This window comes from Ochotona princeps, chromosome 7 (genome assembly GCF_030435755.1).
Source record: "Ochotona princeps isolate mOchPri1 chromosome 7, mOchPri1.hap1, whole genome shotgun sequence".
Classification (NCBI taxonomy): Eukaryota; Metazoa; Chordata; class Mammalia; order Lagomorpha; family Ochotonidae; genus Ochotona; species Ochotona princeps.
The window spans coordinates 59,926,952-59,948,651 of NC_080838.1; the positions used below are offsets into that span (position 1 = coordinate 59,926,952).

General features: G+C 37.5%; 1 protein-coding gene across 6 annotated transcripts in view; it reads left to right on the top strand.

The window, feature by feature from the left end:
* Nucleotides 1-21,700, top strand: part of ARHGAP24 (Rho GTPase activating protein 24) — a 422,476-nt gene that overhangs the window by 374,533 nt on the left and 26,243 nt on the right. For all 6 annotated transcript variants that reach the window (XM_004590591.2, XM_004590593.3, XM_058667089.1 and 3 more), the window contains one exon: nt 4,518-4,725. In XM_004590591.2, the coding sequence (XP_004590648.2) occupies nt 4,518-4,725 (208 nt within the window). The remainder of the gene's footprint in view (nt 1-4,517; nt 4,726-21,700) is intronic.

Here is a 21,700-nt window from a genome sequence, read left to right on the forward strand (position 1 = left end):
TCTCTCTTCCTCTCTCTTTTTTCTTTCTTTCCTTCTTTCTCTCCTTTGTTTTTTCCTTCCATTTTTAAGATTTATTTATTTTTATTGGAAAGGCAGATTTACAGAGAGAGAGAAGACAGAGAGAGAAAAATAACTGATTCGCTTCCTAAGTGGGCACGATAGCCAGAGCTGAACCAATGTGAAGCCAGGAGCCAGGAGCTTCATCTGGGTCTCCCATGTGGATGTAGGGTTCCAAGGCTTTAGGTTGGCCTTTATTTTTTTTTAACTTTCTCTCTTTTTTAAGATTTGTTTATTTTTATTACAAAGTCAGATATACAGAGAGGAGAGACAGAGAGGAAGATCTTCCGTCCGATAATTCACTCCCCAAGTGAGCCGCAACAGCCAGTGCTGCGCCAATCCGAAGCCAGGAACCTGGAACCTCTTCTGAGTCTCCCACGCGGGTGCAGGGTCCCAAAGCTTTGGGCCGTCCTCGACTACTTTCCCAGGCCACAGCAGGGAGCTGGATGGGAAGTGGAGCTGCCGGGATTAGAACTGGTGCCCGTATGGGATCCCGGGGCGTTCAAGGCGAGGACTTTAGCCTCTAGGCCATGCCGCCAGGCCCTAGGTTGGCCTTTACTGCTCTCCAAGGCCACAAGCAGGGAGCTGGATGGGAAGTGAAGCATCTGTGATGCATACTGGTGCCCATATGGGATCCCATTTTTTTTTTTTACAAGAATTTAGCCACTGAACCACTGTACTGCGCCCCCAGCTCTGCTTTGCATTCCAGCTTCACTAACGTGCATTGCCGAAGGCAGCAGATAATGCGATAAATGCCTACATTCCTGCTAATCACATGGGAGACTCATTTTGGATTCTGTACTCTTGGCTTTTATCTGGCCAAGCATCCACTGTTGTGGGCATTTGAAAAGTGAACAATAAGAAAGGAGATCTCAGACCTGTCATTATAGCCTAGTGATTAACACCCTCACCTTGCATGTGCCAGGATCCCATATTGGTGCTGGTTCATGTTTTGGCTCTTCTACTTCTCATCCAACTCTCTGCTTGTGGCCTGGGAAAGCAGTCAAGGGTGGCCCAAACCTTGAGACCTTGTACCCACATGGGAGACATGGAAGAAGCTCTTGGCTCCTGGCTTCAAATTGGCTCAGCTCCAGCCATTTGGCCACTTGGGGAGTGAATCAACAAATGAAAGATCTCTCTGCCCCTCCTTCTCTCTGTAAATCTGACTTTTCAATAAAAATAAATCTTTTTTTTTTTTTTAAAAAAAGGTAAAAGTTCTCTCCCTCTCTCTTTCTCCCCTTCCTCTTTTCTTTCTCTCATCCTTGTTGTCTCGCTTTGTGTGTATGTGTGCTCAAACGTCAACAAACAAGTAAAACTTTTAGAAAACACCAATCTAAAGGAAGAGACTCCTTGTCTTGGGTTAGTGATTTAGTTATTTCATTTCTGGTATCACAGCTTTTTGATTTAGTAGCTAGAAAATGACTTACACAATGACCAATATCATCATATGCAAGCTCTAGACAGGAAAAGGAAGTGACTGGAAATTCCAGCTGTCTTGTCTTGTCTTGTTTTTCTTTTCTTTTCTTTTCTTTTCTTTTCTTTCTTCCTTTCTTTTCTTTCAAGATGTATTCGTATGTGGAAGTATTATAGAGAGGTGGGCAGGAGGATCTTCTAGCTTCTGGTCCACTACCGAAATGATTATCACGGTTGGGGTTGGGTCAGGCCAAAGGCAGGATCTAGCAGTTCCATCTCCTGTCTGGGTGCAGCGGACCAAGTGCTTGGTCCATCTTTCACCGTCTTTCCTGTGGCTTTTCTCAGGAACCTTAGCAGGGAGCTGGATCAGAAGTGGAGCAATGGGGTTCTTCCAGCACCCAGGCGAGACTAGTGGCCTCACAGGAGGAGACCTAGCCCACTAAACCACAGCACCTGCCTTTGGCTTTCAGCTCAAGAGGAAGAGGAGGATTTCCATTCAGAAACAATTCCCTCTCTCTCACCTTGCCACCACCAACCCACTCCACCCTGAACATGCCCCATGTGTATTTGTGATTTCTCACATTTAACATTGAACATTTCTCACATAAACTTAGGGGGGACAAAAGGAACTTCCCTAGTAGGTTTAGAATCAAATAAATCAATGCGACATTAACGTATCCAAAAGAAGACAGAAAACTAAAACTGCAAAACAAACAAAAACATTGCAAGTCTTTCCAAAAGCTATGTCTTAGTCAAGGTTTTGTTGTACAAAAACCCTACTACAAGGAAATATAAAATTATTTGTCTTTCCAACTTTTATAATAGAGAGGCTAAGAGAAAATACCAGTGTGAATGTCTGTTGAATTAGTGAATAATATTTGATATGCTATTATCAAGGAACTGCTTGTTCTAAAGTCTACAGACTAAAGTAAATAGGCCTGTTATCTGCTGGAATCTGTACTGCCATTAGAAAATGCCATTTTTAAATTCTCCTTTATATGTACTTCAATATTGATATTAGGTCACTCAATCTTATTTCCCAGAAGGAGCCTCTGAATCCTTTCATTGCTGGGTCTGCTCCCAGGGATAGAATACACCTGCCTATTATTACTGCCCCTACTGGGGCTCAAAAAATTCTCTGTGGTGGTAAGTCATTAATGTTTAGAATATGATGGTGTTGCACTACTGAATCTATGAACAAATTATTTTACCAATGGTGGAAGCAAAGCATGTGTTATAATTGTCAAATCCTTAAGCTAGTGGCTGGTAAGTAAGCTCCCAAACATTCTGGAGTCCTACAGACGTTCCACATGCAACCCTTAATTTCCTTCCTTCCACTTTTAGAGATCCATTAGACCCTTAGAACCATTTGGTTATTTATTCTATCTGGAAACAATGGAGTCACATATGCTCTGCCTGTTTGCCCACCTTTTCTCACAGATTGATCATGTCTGCCAAACTATCACCTAATATTAATAAATTTTAAAACTATTGCACCTCAGTCACTAGGATACTAAGGGAGAAAATGAAGGGGATATTCAGCCCTACATGAGTATATCAAGCATGCCTGGTTTGTAGGCATTTTTTAGTCATTGATAATGCACACTTACAATTGGCATGCTTTTCTTTGCAACATGTGTCAGCAATTTTAGCCAAGAGTAGCGATCAAATACTATCCTTACCAGAGCAAACCACCAGGACCCGACCTCTACATTTTCAGTATGCACTGCTTCATATTTTTCTCTTGCAAAGAGATGGATAGCTTAAAGCTTTTAAGAGCCAACACAACCTGGAACATTGCACAGGGAAGCGAAATTCAGGCTTTCTATTCAGATTTTTTTAATCACTTTTGCCTCATTAGAGACATCACAATTCATTTGAAAACAAAAGAGAAAAAGAGAAAGGAACATAGTTTAAACAAAAAGTAAATTGAACATAAAGATAGAACTAAAGACTATTTCCACATTTAAACTTTTGAATACAATTCTTTTTCCAGAAGAAACAAAAAAGTAAAAACTCCAATCTGAAATTACATTTATTACTGTGTTCTTTATTTCATAGTGGATATCATAAAATTTCTATTTTGATTCTGAGCTCAGCATAAGGTAACCTTTCCATTTGATGAATTTGTTTGATGTGAATGTGGTTTTAAGACAATGTGATAAACCAAATGCCTGCTACCATTCCAGTGCTTGCCTTTGCATTCCATTGAGTGTCAGAAGAAAATAGGATGGGGGACAGACTGGTCTACTGCTACACATACTGGCAAACCAGGGTAGGGGGCGGGCCTGGTGGGGGTTATTGTGGGTCGCCCCGACTAGGCTGCAGCTCTCACTGGTTGATGTAAGGGCCGAGTATGTGCTGGGCAGAACCAGACTGGACTGCAACACCCATTGGTTCCAGTGCAACTCGGGACTGAAAACAGAACCAACCCAACAATTGCAACCACCAGCTGATCGGGGTGATGGACTGTGCCGGCCCCTGTGCTTGCTAGAACATACAAGAATCTGGTCTGGGAATACCTCAAAGTTTCTTTGGAGATCTCCCCAATCGAACTGCTGGACTCAGAACCCTAGCCAAGAAAAGACAGAAGACAGAACAGGTCAATCATTCATATCAGCTATATGTTGGCAGCGAAATATGGGGCAAACGGAGACTTTATGATGGACCATATCAATCAGTGGACGACCTCATCGAGCGAAACTGGTAGCGATTCATAACTGGAGAACTATTAAAACCACTTGAGCAAATATCTCAGAATATGCCCCACATCCGGGACTTGGGGTGGGCGGGAAAATGGGTGGGTCTTCTCCCTCAATATCCCCCTTTACCTCAGATACACGATGGAAACAATATGGACATAATAGTATTACCCACTTCCCTATACCCCCGAACCTTTTTTTTAAACCGTAATTAACTATGTAAAGATTGTCAACAACAATACAATAAAATAAATTAAAAAAAGAAAATAAAAAAAATTTTAAAAAGAAAATAACAATACGCAGAGATACATTTCTCAAATATAAACTCTTCCTTTATTTTTTCAGGCATTTTTGGACAGAAACTAGAAGACACTGTCCGCTACGAGAAGAGATATGGCAACCACTTGGCTCCGATGTTGGTGGAACAATGCGTGGACTTCATCCGACAAAGGGGGCTGAAAGAGGAGGGTCTCTTCCGGCTGCCAGGGCAGGCCAATCTGGTGAAGGAGCTTCAGGATGCATTTGACTGTGGAGAGAAGCCATCATTTGACAGGTAGATATCTAGGGTTTGCTGTATTTCCCTGAGGAACTAAGCTGAGCTAAAAGGAAACACTGAACTGAGGTTGCATCACCTTGATAAAAATGTGATAGAAAATCCATTTTCATTAAGTACATAGTCAAAAGTGGGATACCTTAGATGTCTTTCTCTTCCATACTTTTTTTCCAATTTCTTAACACATTCTTATTTCTTCTTTTCCTTTGGTCCTAACTCAAAATAGTATTAAACTTTTATTTCAGAAAAAAAAAATCTTTTAAAGTAAAAGTTTTCATTATTTGTTTTTATTTTTAAAACTTATTTTAGTAAAGAAATACTTAAAATATTGCTGAGTGGAGATTTGCACATTGGCAATGTAAATTAAAAAACTGTTTGTAATGATAATAAAAATATTACGATTGTAAATATATAGCTCCTCTTTTACATAGAATACAATATCAAGGAAATAAGAAATATAGCATATGGGCCAGCATCCAGGTCCAGGGAGTTAAGCTGACACTTGCACCATAGTCTGCCCATATCGGAGTGCCAATCTGAGTCCCAGTTGAGACAATTGGTATGCAGTTCCCAGCTAGTGCCCTGGGAGGCAGCAAATGGTAGCCCAGCTACAGTCCCTGCTATCTAATGAAGGGCCCTGATGAAGTTCTCAGCCCCTGGCTTTAAACTGTCCCAGTCTAAGCTTTTATGGGCATTTGGAGACTGAACCAGTAGATGAAAAAGTTATTCCTCTTCTCTCTGCTTTTCAAATAAATGATGAAGTAATTTTTTTTTAAATTCAGCATAGTGAAATTTCAAAAATAATTGCAGGCCAAGAGAAGAAAATATAAAGCATGCAGAAATACATTGGTTAAGACTTCATCATTGTTAGTATTTTGTGAATTATCTCCTTCTCTTCATATTTCAAAAACTGAGTAGAAAATAAATCATATATAGTAAAATTATTAAATATTGTATAGCAGAAATTTTCTATATGATAATTGAAAATTACTCATTCATTCAGATTACCTTTTAAAAAGTAGATTAGTTAATTGCAACATAGAGTTACAGAGAGAGAGAGAGACAGAGAAAGAGAGAGACCCACCTGCTGATTTACTCCCAGATGGCCTCAAGAGCCAGAGTTGAACCAGGTTGGAGCAAAAATCCAGGAGCCTCATCCAGGTCTCCCACTTGGGTTTAGGTGCTCCAGAGTTTAGGTCATCTTCCTCTACTTTTCCAAGACCTAGGCCTGCATTCATAGGAAAATCTGTAGCTTTACCAACTGTGCCACAGTGCCCATTGCTTTGATATATTTTAACATTTTTATCACCAGCAGCTTCTGAAAGCATTATCTTAATAGCTGATATTTTACTGTACAGACAGATTAATAACAATTTCAATATGATTGGGATTCATTTGTGATTTTTTCTTTATAGATACTCAGTTGATTTTTATCAACACTTTTTTTTTTATTTTTAGCGTATTTCTTTAGGAAAGATTCTCTTACTGAACTTGGTAGATAAGAATTGTTTGATACCAGTATTCCTTATCCGAAATACTTAGAGTCAAAATGTTTCCAATTTCAAAATGTTTCAGATTTTGAAGCACAGTCATGTGCATGCCACCTAACATTTATGTCAGTCACAGACGGCATTGTGATAGTGGTGCCATATAATGTCTGCCTGTCACAGTTTGTAGAAGTTCACATTCATGTAACAATGAATTCCTCGGAATGAATTGTTACTGTGAAGAAGCATGCTATAGTACTTGTGCAGACGTAATGGTACATCTTGGAGAAGGGCTCCAAGTCCATAGATGCATTTCATGTTTGTTTCATAGGTGCCTTATACCCACAGCCTTTGGGTAATTTAATGCTGTATTTTAATAATTTTGTCCATGAAATAAAGTTTATGTTCATTGATCCTCCAAACCGACAGGCTCAAAAAGCTTCTAATTGTGTTGCACTGGGAAGTTTAAGTCTTGGGGGGAAAGGGAGTCAGCCTCTTGGGAGGAGAGTGTTGCTTTGAGTATTTTAAAACAACTGTAAGTGCTTACATAAGATGTGAGCATTCGTCTCCAAATGGAGTTCATCCTAACTTCTGACTAGGAGTAAAACACTGTGCAGCCTTTACATGACATATGATTCTAATTATTAAAATGTGTGTATTTTTGTGTCAAGCACATCATGCATCAACAGACGGAAGAAAATATAACAAAAGATGTGTGTGTTGAGAGAAATCATGAAGTGCTTAGTCTTTTGGAACAAAGTCACACCCTTCAATGGGCTGTAATTCATGTTTCACTGGCTTTGATCTTTTTCTAATGGTCATTTCTTTCTTTGAGAATCTTTACCAGACAGGGGTATGGACTCAGGCCACTATAGTTTCTCCAGATTCCTCTTCGAACATAGAAAGCTCCTCTTTCTCATACTATCTTATCAGAGGCAAATAAAATAATCCAATCTTTCATTCGACATTTGGCCTGGAAAACTCCTTAGCCAGGGCCAAAAGTTCATCAGGAATATGTTCTATTGTTCAAGTTACTGCATCCAACAGCCTTGTTCTTTTCTCCAGCACTATTTTGTAAGTAGTTATCTTTCCCTCATCTCCAAGAGCATTTTCTCCACTGTTCTGCTGGTCTGTCCAGACCTGGGTTGGTCCAAATGCCAATACAGAAACTGCAAATTTTGTATTGCAGGAGACCTGTGACTCTTTCAGAGAATATAGTGCTCTATAACAAACAACTCTAAAACAGTTTTAGGTTTAAAAAAATAGTAACCTTTTTAGATTCTGCATTGTGACAACACCTGTCTGTGTGCCGCTTGGTAGCTGTTACCCAGTTTAGTGTAGCTGCTGTTTTCGAGAGAGCTTTATCTGCAAGTCTGGTGCCTAAGCTGGGGCTGAAGAAAGAATGTGGGCAGGAGTGATGCTTGGGTGGCAAGTATCACCATGCTCCTAAATCTGTATTATGAAATATGGGGAAATTTCATTACTTGATATAAATAAAATAAGCTTTTTAAAAGACGATATTTGCTGGCTGCTTGGACAGCTCATTTTCTCTTTTTTATTTACAATCTGGGATTTCTCAGGGCTTCCTTCCCTCCTAAGCCTTTCTCAACATTATCATGAGATATGGTATATTACTATGTCCTTGTGTTGCAGACATAGAAATTGAAATTTTGAAAGATAATATCATCTATATAATAAAGGACACGTGAATAATTTGAATCAAGTCTATTTGACTTGTGTTGTTAATTCTTATATGATACACATTGAACAAAAGGCCATTAGAAGTCATAAATTTGGTGCTATGGCATACGTGAGGAAACTGCCCACGCTGTAGCAGAGTTCTCCTGTAGGGATGGGCCACTGTCACATGCAACTCATCTAATGACACATGTGAAGAAAAATGAATAATGGCTGGCTAAATGTCAGGGCAGATTTTTGATGTTACTCATTTCTGTTGTTTTCTAAAGTGAACTCCTGTTACACCTTCTAAATATTTAAGGCCAATGTTTAAGTACCAATTTAATATTTTTAGCACACTTTCTCACAGCTGAACTATGTGTATTTTTGTGTTTCTGGAATAACTTTAAAATGCAGAGTGTCCAGAGATGAAGGCAAATTTTGCTAAAATTTTCACTTTTTTCTTTACTCGTTTTTATGATTTTGTTTTTAACTTACATGTAGCAACAGTACACATTTCTGGATTAAGGCATGATATTTCAATATGTGTATCGCATGTGTATTAGTCAAATCAGGTTAACCGATATATGTCATATCACTTCAGAAATTTGTCATTTATTTGTGTTTCCTGTTTTGAGAAGTGTCTTTTTGAGTGATTTGTCTATTTTTAGAATAGGATTGCTGAAGTTTTTTGTTCTTGAATAGTTTGAGACTCTTACACATCCTTGGTGTATCAATCCCTTGTCATTTGAGTAGTTCACAAATATTGTCTTCCATTCAATCGGTTTGTTCTTCGTTCTGTTGCTTCCTTTGTTACACAGAAGCCTTTTAGCTTCATATAATCCATTTGTAGTTCAATTCTTGCTTTCCTTTCCTGTGACTTTGGGATTGTATGAAAAAGTTTTGCCCAGATCAATGTCCTAAAGCATTTGTCATGTGTTTTTTTCCACTAGAGTTTAGAATCTTACATTTAAATTTGGTCAATTCTGGATTGTTTTGTATATATAGTTAAAGATAGGGAAATGATTTCTTTCTATGGTGTAAGTATACTTCCCAGCACCATTTATTGAAGAAACTTTCCTTTCTCCGGTCTATAAGCCTATTGCCACACTCAAATCTCAGCTGCACATTCAACTGTGGATTTATTTCTTTATTCTATATTCTTTTCCATTGTTGGTGCTCAGCAATTGGTGTTGGCACCATGCTGTTTTGGTTATTACAGCTTTCTGGTATTTTTGAAATCAAGTTTTGTAATGCCTCCAGCTTTGTTCTTTATACATGAGATATTTTGTATAATGGGATCTTTTATAGTTTAAGAAACTTTAAGAGCATTTTTTTCATATTTCCATGAAGACTGTCATTGGTATTTTGATAGAAATTACATTAAATTTGTGCATTACATTAGGTGGTTTTGGCTTTGTTTAAACACCATTAATTCTAACAGCACTTGACTTTGGATGTCTTTCTGTTTTTCTCAGGTCCCTGTAATTTCTTTCATCAGTATTTTACAATTCTCGTTGTAGAGATTTAACTTCCCTGGTTAATATAGTCCTAGGTAGTTAAAATTTTTGTCACTGTTGTAAATACGATTCTTGATTTCTTTTTCAAAAGTTTTGTTATTGCTAAATAAAAAATACAGATTTTTTTCAAATATGGATTTTCTATTCCAAACCAATACTAAATATGATCATAAGTTTAACTGATTTTTTTTTTGCTGGAGTCTTCATGTTTTCCTGTAAATAAAATCTTGTGTTCTGCATGCAGGGGTAATTTGACCACCTTCTTTGCTATTTGTGTGTATTTATTTATTTATTTTGTCTAGTTGGATCTGGCTAATATTTTTATTACAGTATTGAATAAGTGAAAATGTATATCCATATGTTTTCAGATGTTTGTATGATTTTTTTTGTTTCTCTGCTATTCATGTGATACATTATGGCTATTATTTTTGTATGTTGAGCCTTCCTTGTGTCCTTGGCATAGATTTTGGTTGATAAAAGTATACAATATTTTTAGAATTTATTTATGTATTTATCTATTTATTCAACTGTTTTTATTTGAAGGATGGAGTGACAGATGGAGGAAGGAAGGATGGGAGGGAGAGAAGGGGAGAGAGATCTTCCACGTATTAGTTCAGTCCCTAAAAGGACACAAATTGCTAAGAGTGGTAATAGGAACTCAAGTACTTGACTCCTCATCTGCTCCTTGCTGAGTGTGTTGGCGAGGAATTGGATCAGAAGCAGAGCAGTTGGGACTGAAGCTGGTGCCCCGAGCAGTGGGTTAGTGTGCTGCACCATAGTGTCAGCCCTGTTTCACATGTGCTAACATTTGGGCAAGAATTTTAGCATCTATGTTCATCAGGGATATTGTGTTGTAGTTTACTTTTGCATCATGTTCTTGTCCGATGTTAGTATGTGGGTAATGCTGTTTGGAAGTTTGAAAGCATGTCCAACCTTTCAATAATTTGTAATAATTTAAGAATTGGCATTAGTTGGTCTTCAGCATGTGACGACTGGAAGCTTCTCTAGCAGTGAATACATCTGTGTCTGTGAAAGGAATGAGGAGTGCCATGAGCCTCTGTGTCAGAAAGCAGCTGAGTAGGCAGCCCTGGACTACCTGATCCACAAAAGTCTGGAATCAGATGGGAAGCTGTTTCCACTCACTTAGTTGTCTTTTTCGCACTAAGCAAAGCCTCTGTCCGCTCAGAATTGATCTTGAGCAATGAGATCACAGGTTTAATGTTCTTACCTCTCTCCTTTATAAAGCCATAGCTATCACCATTCTGCATCTTGTCTCTCCCTTATCTACACTGCACTGTGACTCTCTTCCAGTAAAAATTACTGTTGCTTTTTCTTTGAGTTCTTCATTGTGGAGAAAAGTATACCAGGCACCTCTAGTCAACCATCTAGCTGCCCTCACCTCTTTGAGTCTTCTTCCAAGCAGCAGTCTGGATGGAGAGGGAAGGAAGAAATTATCCACAGTTCTCTTTGCCATCTACCTCAAACGATTTCTGGGAGTCCTTACTCTGTCTTAGACAGCATTCCACAAGTCATACAGTCAGGGTCCACTCTCTTCTGAGGGTCCCCTCACTAATTATGTGGAAATAAACAATATGCATTTACTTCCAATAGGGATGATATGCTAATGTGTTAGTGAGTGAAGTGATAGTGGCATGGTTCACCTTATGAAGACATAAAATTTGAATTTGGAAAAGCTGGACAGGATGCCTGTTGTGCAGGCACACTGATGGCAGAACAACAAGAAGCCTGGTTCTTATTCTAAGTAAGACTAAAGTCTATTGAAATATTATCAGGTAAATGAAACAATCTTAATTACGTATCAGAGTAATTTTCTCTGGAGTCTTGAATATCCTCTTTTTTTTAAAGGTTTATTAATTTTTATTGGAAAGGTAAACTTGTGTAGAGAAGAGACAGATAAAACTTTCATCTCCTGGTTGAATGCCCTTCTGGCTGCAACAGCCAGAGCTGAGTCAATCAGAAGCCAGGAACCAGGAGCCTTTTCTGGATGTCCCACACGGGTGCAGGGTCCCAAAGCTTTGGGCCATGCTCTATTACTTTCCCAGGCCACAAGCAGGGATCTGGATCAGAAGAGGAACAGCATGGAAGCATGCCAGTGCCCGTATGGGATGCTGGCACTCGCAAGGGGAAAACTAGCCAATTGAGCCTTTGCAACAACCTGAATATCCTCTTTTGATAGACACAATGTCAAGCTTGCACCTGTCAGTCTCAAGTTTGCAAATTTCTGAATTCTTTTTCTAAAGAAAAAAAAAACTTGGGATGGGGGTTGGTAAAAAAAGAAAAAAGTAACATTTGTGGCAACATGAAATGGTGAATTAAAATTATAGGGAGGGCCCGGCGGCGTGGCCTAGCGGCTAAAGTCCTCGCCTTGAAAGCCCCGGGATCCCATATGGGCGCCAGTTCTAATCCCGGCAGCTCCACTTCCCATCCAGCCCCCTGCTTGTGGCCTGGGAAAGCAGTCGAGGACGGCCCAAAGCTTTGGGACCCTGCACCCACGTGGGAGACCAGGAAGAGGTTCTTGGTCCCGGCATCGGATTGGCGTGTACCAGCCCGTTGTGGCTCACTTGGGGAGTGAAACATCGGATGGAAAATTTTCCTCTCTGTCTCTCCTCCTCTCTGTATATCCGGCTTTCCGATAATAATGAAATCTTAAAAAAAAAAAAAGATATTAATACAGCACCTACTGATAAATCAAGGTAATTAGCATTTTTAAAAAAAATTATAGGGAAAACAGAATTTTGATTTCCCAGGGCATGGTAAAGCTATTCTTGGAAACTTGGTCAAGTACATTGTTCTGAATCTATATGTTTTTTGTTTTGTTCTGTTTTGTTAGTTTTTGATTTATTAGCTGAGCTTGCCATTCCAAATTGTCAAGTTCTAACTCAATTTTAGTATTCATGATGTGCAGATTAACTTTCTCGGAAATATTCATTATTTCAACTTAGTTTCATCAATATTCACAAGAAAAATGATTTTAAAAAGAAACGTAGCATTATTAATATTTTCCATGATACAGTTTTGAATGTGCAGGGATTTCTCCTTCCCTCTCCGCATGCCCCTTCCCTATTTTCCCCTCCGGTCATCTTCTCCCTATTATCATAATAGCATAGTTCTTTAGCAATAGTTACAAGTTTCACATTCTGCTACCAAGTGTATCATTAAATTGCAGGTATAGGCAAGGGTAGAAAATCTGTTATCACATTGTCACAGTATATTTAATTGTGTCGTTGGTAGTCAAGACAAAGGAAACAAATGGGATCACACCAAACTAAGAAGCTTCTGTACAACAACGGAAACAACAAAGCAAAAGGCAACAAATAGAATGGAAGGAAATATTTGACACTACACAACAGATAGGACTAATACCCAAGATTTACAAAGAGCTTCATAAACAACAACAACAAAACAACTTTGTGAAGAAACAGGTAAAGGAAATGAGCAGGTATTTTTTCCAAAGAACAAACTCAAATGGCCGATAGACATGTGAAAAATGCGCAGATTTCTTAGCTATTAGGGAAATGTAAATAAAAGCCACATTGGAGCTCCATCTAGCTCTAGGGAGAATAGCCTACATGCAGAAATCACATAACAGCAACTTCTGATGAGGATGTATAGGAAATGGTGTCCTACTCTACTGTTGTTGGAGAGTGCTAGTACAACAGTATGGAAGTCAGTGTGGAGAGTGCTAAGATTGATCTGGCGTATCACCCAGCTATCCCATTCCCGGGAATATATCCAAAGGAAGTAAGACTGCATATGAGAAAAACACCTGCAACCCTGTATTTGTAACAGCACAATCCGTATTAGCAAACATGTGTAAACAACTCAGATGCTTGTCGAAAGAGGATTGAATAAAGCAACTGTAGAATGCTACTTGGCCATCCAAAAGAATGAAATTCTACCATTTGCAGCAAAATGGTCCCGATTACAGACCATTTTGTTCAGTGAAATAAGACAATCCCAAAAGACAAGTATCATATGTTCCCTCTGATTTAAGACAACCTTCACACAAAATACATAGATGTATAGGCAAACATGAATATGCATATATTCTCATAGATGAACTGTATACTGGAGACTAGCATGCCAGGAAATGAAGATAAGCTGCAATTTGTGCATCTACCACTTAATAATAAAGGTAATTTTACAAAATACAGATTCTGCAAAACGTTCAGTGTTGAACTAGAATGGAAAGCAAAGTATAGCTATTTTCAGTGATGAAGAATGTTGAGGAATGAGAATGCACAAGTTATTCTCTGTTCTAACAAGAGTTGATAGGATTTACCTTTTATTTCCATTCATTTTATCAAAGTTTTGAAAGAAACTCCCACAAGTATTCTGAAAAACTAATCTCTACTCAGTGACATCATGGCTGCCATATTAAGCCCTGAGATTTGGGTTTTAAAATGAAACTTCAGTGGTAAAATGTTAAGATGCTTACGCTTTAGAAACATGCCTGATTATTAAATTTTAATTTAAATATGAGAATCCTATTTTAAAGGATAATATTTTGTATTCAATTTAAAGTATATAGAAATACAAAGAAGGGAGGATAAATACTTGATGATTCAATGGCCCCAAAAGGTCCTGTTATAGATGGTCTGTCACTAAAGAGACATGTAGAGACATAGTTACAGAGATATATCAAAATACAGTTGTGTATATTTGTCAAGTACTGGAATCCTGCAGTTTTCATCTGTTGTTTTTTCTCTTTAACATTGTATCCTGAAAACTTTCAGACTTAGTAGAAGTCTTAAGGTCAGACTTAGTAGAAGTCACATAATCCCTGAGAGGATGGGTTAATCCGTCAGATCACTACATTGTTTCTGTGGTTGTTCTCAGTGTCTCACACATTATCAGAGCTTGGCAGAACATTGTCTGTGTTACAGAACCTGATGGTGCTTCTGAAGTCATGGATCCATTTGTGGTTTGCAACATAATGTTTCACATTCCAGTGAAAAATAGCTATTTTGTGTAATAGAAAAACAAGTTGGAAAAAGTGGTTTGAGAAGAAAGCACTTAGAAAACACATGCAGCGGATTTTATTAAATCATGTGCTTTCTTACTTCTGTAGTTACAGGAACTGGTATTTTTCCATATCTGAATTTCAAGATTAATATGTAATTTGCATGATTCACTGTTCCTAAACTTACCATATTTTCTTAACCTGAGTGAGTTTTGTGAGAAAGGGCATCCTCTGCAACCTGGAGGAATTTTCATCCTTATCAGTTGCTGTCATCTTTAAATAAGAAAGAGAAGCCAGATCCTCTCTTCTCAGAAATGAAACAAATTAAAATAGGACATGTTGTATTAAATTGCCCTGCTTTTCAAGGGACAAAAGTGAAATACAGAATGTGTAAAATAATTAGAGATTCAGTTTAGAAAGTCTGCAGATGATGTGAGCTTTTAAAGAAGACTCCTTTGGACCTGGCACCGTAGTCTAGTGGCTAAAGTCCTTGCCTTGCATGCCCAGAACCCCATATGGGTGCCAGTTCCTGTCCCAATGGCCCTGCTTCCCATCCAGCTCCCTGCTTGTGGCCTGGGAAGGCAGCCAAGGACAGCCCAAGGTCTTGGGACCCTGAACCCATGTGGGAAACCTGGAAGAAGCTTCAGGCTCCTGGCTTTGAATCAGCTCAGCTCCAGCCATTGTGGTCACTTTTGAAGTGAGTCAGCAGATGAAAGATCTTCATCTCTGTCTCTCCTCCTCTCTGTATATCTGACTTTCCAATTAAAAAAAAATTTTTTAATTCATTTGGAAATCCCAGGGCCTGTGGTACATCAAATGGGAAAATCAATGTCAGGGCCTATGTATCATAAAATGATAATAATAATAATAAATGAAATAAAAAGATTCATTTAAGGAGAGCTGGGAAGGTCGGGTCAAGAATGGCAACCTGGGTGCAAGCCTCGTGGCATTAGGGAATCAGCAACAAAAATTATTGCATTTAGAGAGCGAAGACAGTGGCTGCAGAAAGCTGGGGGTTTTCCACATTCTGACACAGATCTTGCAAAACAGCTGCCATCAGAGGGACGTCAGCTCCCCACCACATACTCAGTTCTGGCTTTCCCTGCTTCTCCTCCTATCCTCTCCTACTTTTCTCTGTTTTCATTCATTTTCTGGTGTGTTTTGGTGGAAAACTATAAGTCTAGAAAGATAAAGTGTGAAAAAAGAATCCCCAAATTTTCAAGTCAGAGAAGCCAGGTGTGTTTTAACTTTGTTCCCTGAAAAGCCAAGTAGCTCTTGTCATTATTGAATTGAATTAGAAAAAGTGAACTTGGAAATGGGGAGCACTGTGCATATAGTGGTTATTCTCAAGTATCAGTGTGCATAAGAATGACTTAGAGGAGTATCTGCAGGTTCAGGAGGCCAGACACCACTTACTCTCACTCTTGATTTACAAAGCTGAGGAATACCTACCAATATATGTGTTAAACCAATTCCCAGACAATTCTTATGTACATGATCATAAATCCATAACCAGAGAAATAGTAAACTAGACAACAGGATGCAGAAGACCAGAGTAACAGGGTGTTCCTCATTACAGATACTGTGCTTTCCTTTTCTAGTACATCAAATGGCAAAATCAATGTCGTAGTGCTATTAGAAGCAACGCGAAAGGGCAATTTGAAATGCTCATGCAAAATGCAGTTAAATGGGATTTTTATGCAAATGCAGGTTGGAATCCAGGCGCAGTTGTTTTTTGATTTTTTGTTGTTTTGTTTTCATAATATATCCTTTTCATGAAATTTTCAATGACTCCTCGAAGCCTGAATTCCAAATGTGTACATGCCAGTATAAACTTATCTTTAAATTCCATTGTTCGTGAACTTAATGTCTCCTTGTATTTGTTCTGTGTTCAGTAAATCTCATGTTACCTGGAAAGATTGGATTATTTTCTGGGGTAATGAGTTTAGGTGAACGCCTTCATTTGATCTTTTTAAAAAGGAGCATGCCATTTCCAGGCAACCTGAACATTACATCCCTGCCCCTTTAGACTTTGATCCATGAGAAAACTCAAACACTCCCGAGTAACAGTAGCATATTATATAGTTGCAGAGATTTGGGTTCACAGTGCGCATAAAAGATCTTACGGATAGGATTGGTGAAGGAAAGTCGAAAAGAACACGGGTCCTTGAGAGCGTGCGGATAGGTAAAAGACAGACATCTCATGGATTGGAAAAATAGACTCTCAGATATTTACCTAACGAGATCATGAAAGCTTAAGCAGCAAAATGGCTACCCGTTTCCATAATTAAAGAGTTCTCAAGTGAACAGTTAGTCAGCTATCGTAGTTCCTAATGTTTCTGTTTTTTGATTCAGTTCTTAAAGATGCAGTGTTGTCACTGATTTGCTAAATACTATCTTGTATTTCTCAAAATGTTGCCAGCCACATACTGTCATGTTTTTTTCTTTTTTTACTTTCTTTATTAAAATTTTATTTATTTATTTACTTATTTTTTTATTTTATGATACAGTTCCCTAGGTCTGGGATTTCTCCTCCCTACTCACTCACTGATTTCCCCTATATTAGTACAGCAGTCATAAGTTTTGTCGTTCTGTTATTTAAGTGTGTCCTGACATAGTAGGTACGAACAATGGCAGAGTCTAGAATCCTGTTGTCAAGATATATTCAACAATTTCTTTGGGAGTCCATCTTTAATTTGGAAATAGAGATGCATACTGTACTATAACTTCACATCTGGATATTATAGTCTCTAGGTCAATAGGTATTTTTATGTAAATGTAATAATTGTTTTCATTTTCTTATTTATTTTGTTGTAGAAAAATGTATATTCTTGTTAGTTGAAAACCAGTACAACTCACAGTGTAGCTACAGCTTACCAGTGTAACACAGTACAACTTACAATATAACACAATGCTTACAAGGGCTTGGCACTGGATGCCCCTAGACACAGCTACGTTCCAAGACTCAGCCTAAGTCTATCTGTTTATTTGATGAAAATGGACCTTAGCAAGTGCTGATGCAACTTTAACTCATCTCTCACTACCAACTAGTACTTTCTTGTCAGTTTAATCAGAAAAATTGAAAGACAATCAGTAAAAGACTAATGTTCTTACTGTGGGGGATAAAATGTCATGTATACATTTGAAAACTTAATGAGCTTTAAGAGAAAATACCTTGTACATGGAAAATACATGACTAGGAATTTGCACAATACTGTTTTTTGGACAAGTCATCTGCTAGAAATGTGTCAGTTTTCTTTGCAGCTTTTTAAATTTTTGCAAAGGATCTGAAAAGCTAATGTACCTGAATTTAGGAGCAAGAGCTTCACTCCCCAGTCAATTCATGTCTGCAGAAGTTGGTCTCCCTTCCACTGAGGAATGGGTTATGAATAAAAGTGCCCAGTTAATCTGGAAATTTCTGAATTTTTTTGAGTAACTTTCAGTGTTAATGAGTTGCTTACTGACAAGGACACAGAGTTGGGGCTTTGATGACACATAGGTACAGGCTGATATTCTTGGGTTCCATTTTTTACCCAGTTCATGACCTGGACCTAGCCAATTAACTTCCCCAAACTCTTCATATTCTCATTGGAAATGAAAATAATGATGGCTAACCCCAACGGAGCCTTGTGTTCACACATTTAAAAACCATTTGGAAAAAAAAAATATCGATTCAATGTAAAAGTGGAACATCTAGGCTACTCCCTGGCATTTACTAGGCCTTTTTGTTGCCAGCGTAATAGTCATCCAAGTTTTGCTTTATAAGGATGGTGATAATAATGATGATGATAATGATAATTCAGAGTGACATTTTCTTTTCATAAGAAAAAGTGATGATCATGAATCCAAGAGATGCAGACCCTGATGGCTAACCATAAACTCATTAGTGTTTATAATTCCTTAGGAATTTTTTTCTTTCTGTTTTGAAATCTCCATGGCAGTTCCCACTGGAAGAACTAGGAGACCTATAAAATTTTATGATCTGAAAGTGCGTGATTTTTTTGTGTTTTACAGCTCAGATAGTAAGACTATTGCATAAAAATGAATTCCTTGAAGTCGTATGTTTCTTGACATAAATCTGTTGCATTATGTCTCACATATCGTGTAATTCACTCACTTGAAGACTATAATTCAATGATCTTTAACAAATTCGCTGAGTCATGTAATCATCACGATAAATCAGCTCAGAATACTTTCAGCACCGTCAGAACCCTTATGTCAAGTCACAGTTATTTCCAGCCCCCACATTCCCCGGGTAACCATTAATGGAACTTCCATCTCCGTAGGTTTTCCCTATTCTAGACATCTCATGCGAAAGGACTCATTAAATGCTCTCTTTCATTCAGCTTCTGCAGAATAACATAACGTGTTGGAGGCATCCATCTCATAACACGTATGAAAAGTTTGATCCTTTTTCCCAGTGAACACAAGTTCTTTTTATGGATATGCTGGATACGTTGTACATCCACTTGTCAGTTGGAAGACGCAAGTTTCTTCCAATTTTTGGTGCCTTAAAGCATGCTTCTGCGAACATTCATGTTTGAGCTTTGGTGTGAACATATTTTCATGTCTCTTGCGTATATAGAGGTGGAATCGCTGGGTCATAACTGTAGTGAGCATCTGAGGAATTGCTAAACTATTTTTCCAAAATGGTTGTGCCATTTTATATTTCTAGCCAATCTAGTGACTGAAACACTATCTCATTTCAGTTACACTGTGCAGTTCTCTAACAACTGTTCACAGTTTCCTGAGTTTACAAGCTGCTCATATATCTTCTTGGAAGGCATATGGTTTTAAAATGTTTCATTTTTCTTATTATAATATATTTTATGATAAATAATAGGGTAAAAATCTCCAAAGAATCACTAGAAGTGTTTTGAAAATATCCATTTAGGGTTGAAATAATGTAATTGTGATATCATGAAATCATGTATCTATTCATGGTGTTGTTACCTGGGTGTAAATCTGAAACCCTATAATCATAAAGTAAACCCTAAACATATAACTAAAATGGGAACTCAAGGAAGAGAGAGAATTTTTGGAATATGGGTCACCTTATTATCCCTAACAGCTAGAAAAATGTCTGATTCAATTTAGGTATACCATAACTCTTTTTGAATAAATAAAAGCAAATAGCATAGTTTGAATATATTTACTGATATTATTATTATTTATGGCATCTCAACGTTAGAAAATCTATATGTTTATTTTCATAGATGAGAATTTAGGAAACTTGAAATTGCTTTTCAAAATAACTCCTCCAGTTTTGAAAAAAATATCATGTTTGCCAACTATGCAAAATGCCTGTATTAAGATACAAAGTCAGATTACTGGTTGAGTTTATAATTTTACAAAAGCCAGAACTCTAAATAAGACCAGTATCTGTATTAATCTATTCCCAAAATGTTTTCTTGTATTTGTATGCTCTATATTCCAAAGTTAACTTAAAGATAGTTTATGATAAGACAATGACAACCAAACAAAATTCAAACTCCATGAAGTATAAAAAAATCCTTGCTTCTTCTCAATAAAATGGTTTGTTATCTGGCTCTCCTTTAATCTGAGTTCACTTTTAAAATGTTACAAGTAGGGGACAGTGCAATAGCCTAGTAGCTAAAAGCCCTCTTCTTGTATGCACCAGGATCCCATATATGAGCCAGTGTGTGTCCTGGCGGCCCCACTTCTTATCCACCTCCTGTGGCCTGGAAAAGCAGTAGAGGATGCCCCAAGGCCTTGGCACCTTGCAGCCACATGGGAGACCCAGAAGAAATTCCTGGTTCCAGGCTTCAGATCAGCTCAGCTCCTGCAGTTGCAGCCACTTAGGGGACAAATCAGAGGATGGAAGATCTTCCTGTTTCTCCTTCTCTCTGTAAATCTGATTTTCCAATAAAATAAATAGATCTTTAAAAACATGTTTCAAGTAGAAAACACTAATAAACATCTATTTATGTTGTGACAAAATATTTCTTCCACGCAAAATATCACAGTGTTTTGATGTGAGAGCCTCAACAACTTCATGAAACTTTGTTAAAGCTTTTTCTCACCTCCCTGGCCAAATATATACATGTTAGTAAGCTAGAATGATAACATCTGATCCATACACTGAGAATACTTCTATGTTGTTATAAAAGACTATGAAGTAGTTGGAGAAAGGGCAGATTTTGTGTGGACTTGAATGGATTGGGTGTTAGCGTATAGACCTACCTTGTCATATCAGAGCCCTTTTATAAATAACAGTACTAATTAGAAATTTGACAACACAAACCTAGGCTTCTATTTGTTTATCACTGATGTAAAGTGCAATTTTGCTTTCTATTTCATTGACTATATTGTGAAAGAATAAATTTCATGGAAAAAAAGTTTGCATCCTTCATTGTCGCAAAAGCAGGCGATCGCAATTCTCCACACTTATGATGGTTGCCATGGATAACATGTCACAGGCCATGACTCAGGATACATAGACACAGAAATATATGTATATATGTATTTGTATATATATATATATATATATATATATATATTATATATGTAAAGCTAGAAGCTTTTGTTAGCTAGAAAAATGACTGATGTTTATTTACCTTTTATTACTTATTTTTAATTAGAAATATTAAAATAGACGTATGGGTTTGCTATTAGGGATATTATTATTATTATTATTATTATCAAGCTTAAGCCATATCCTGTTGCTATCAGGAGCTCAGTACTTCTCTCAGAAGCCCTTGGTTTCATACTCTGAAATCTCTCAGAAGTTTATGGTGAGGATTGCATTTCCTTTGTTTTTCCCAAAACTTCATATGAGAACTTACCAAAAGAAAATAATTTTAAAAAAATGTAGGCAGACAAAATAAAATCCTAAAGTAAATGAATAAAATCCATGACATCTCTATTTTGGTTAAGCCACATTCATTAACCATTTGCCAAGATTTTGAAGGTCATTTGAACAAATTACAACTTATAGCATTTCAGTTCCTGAATGCAACTGAAACAAGAATGGGCTATGTGAGGAAGTCTCCAGCACTTTCATTTACTAGTGTGAAGAAAAGAGTACTATAAGAGTCATATAAGCTACACAGTATAATAACTTCTTTGTCTGTTAAATTATAGGCCAAGCCACATTTGCTAATTAAACATTTGCTAATTAACAACATGTAAGCTCATGTATAGAATCTGATAATATAACTTTATAATTAGTGTATGCGTACAGACTATGTATTACCATTTCCATTTGTTTTTTTTCCTCGGGGTAAATGTTAGCTGAACAGTTTGTATCATATAACAATCTTTCCAATGACATATAGTCATGTTGA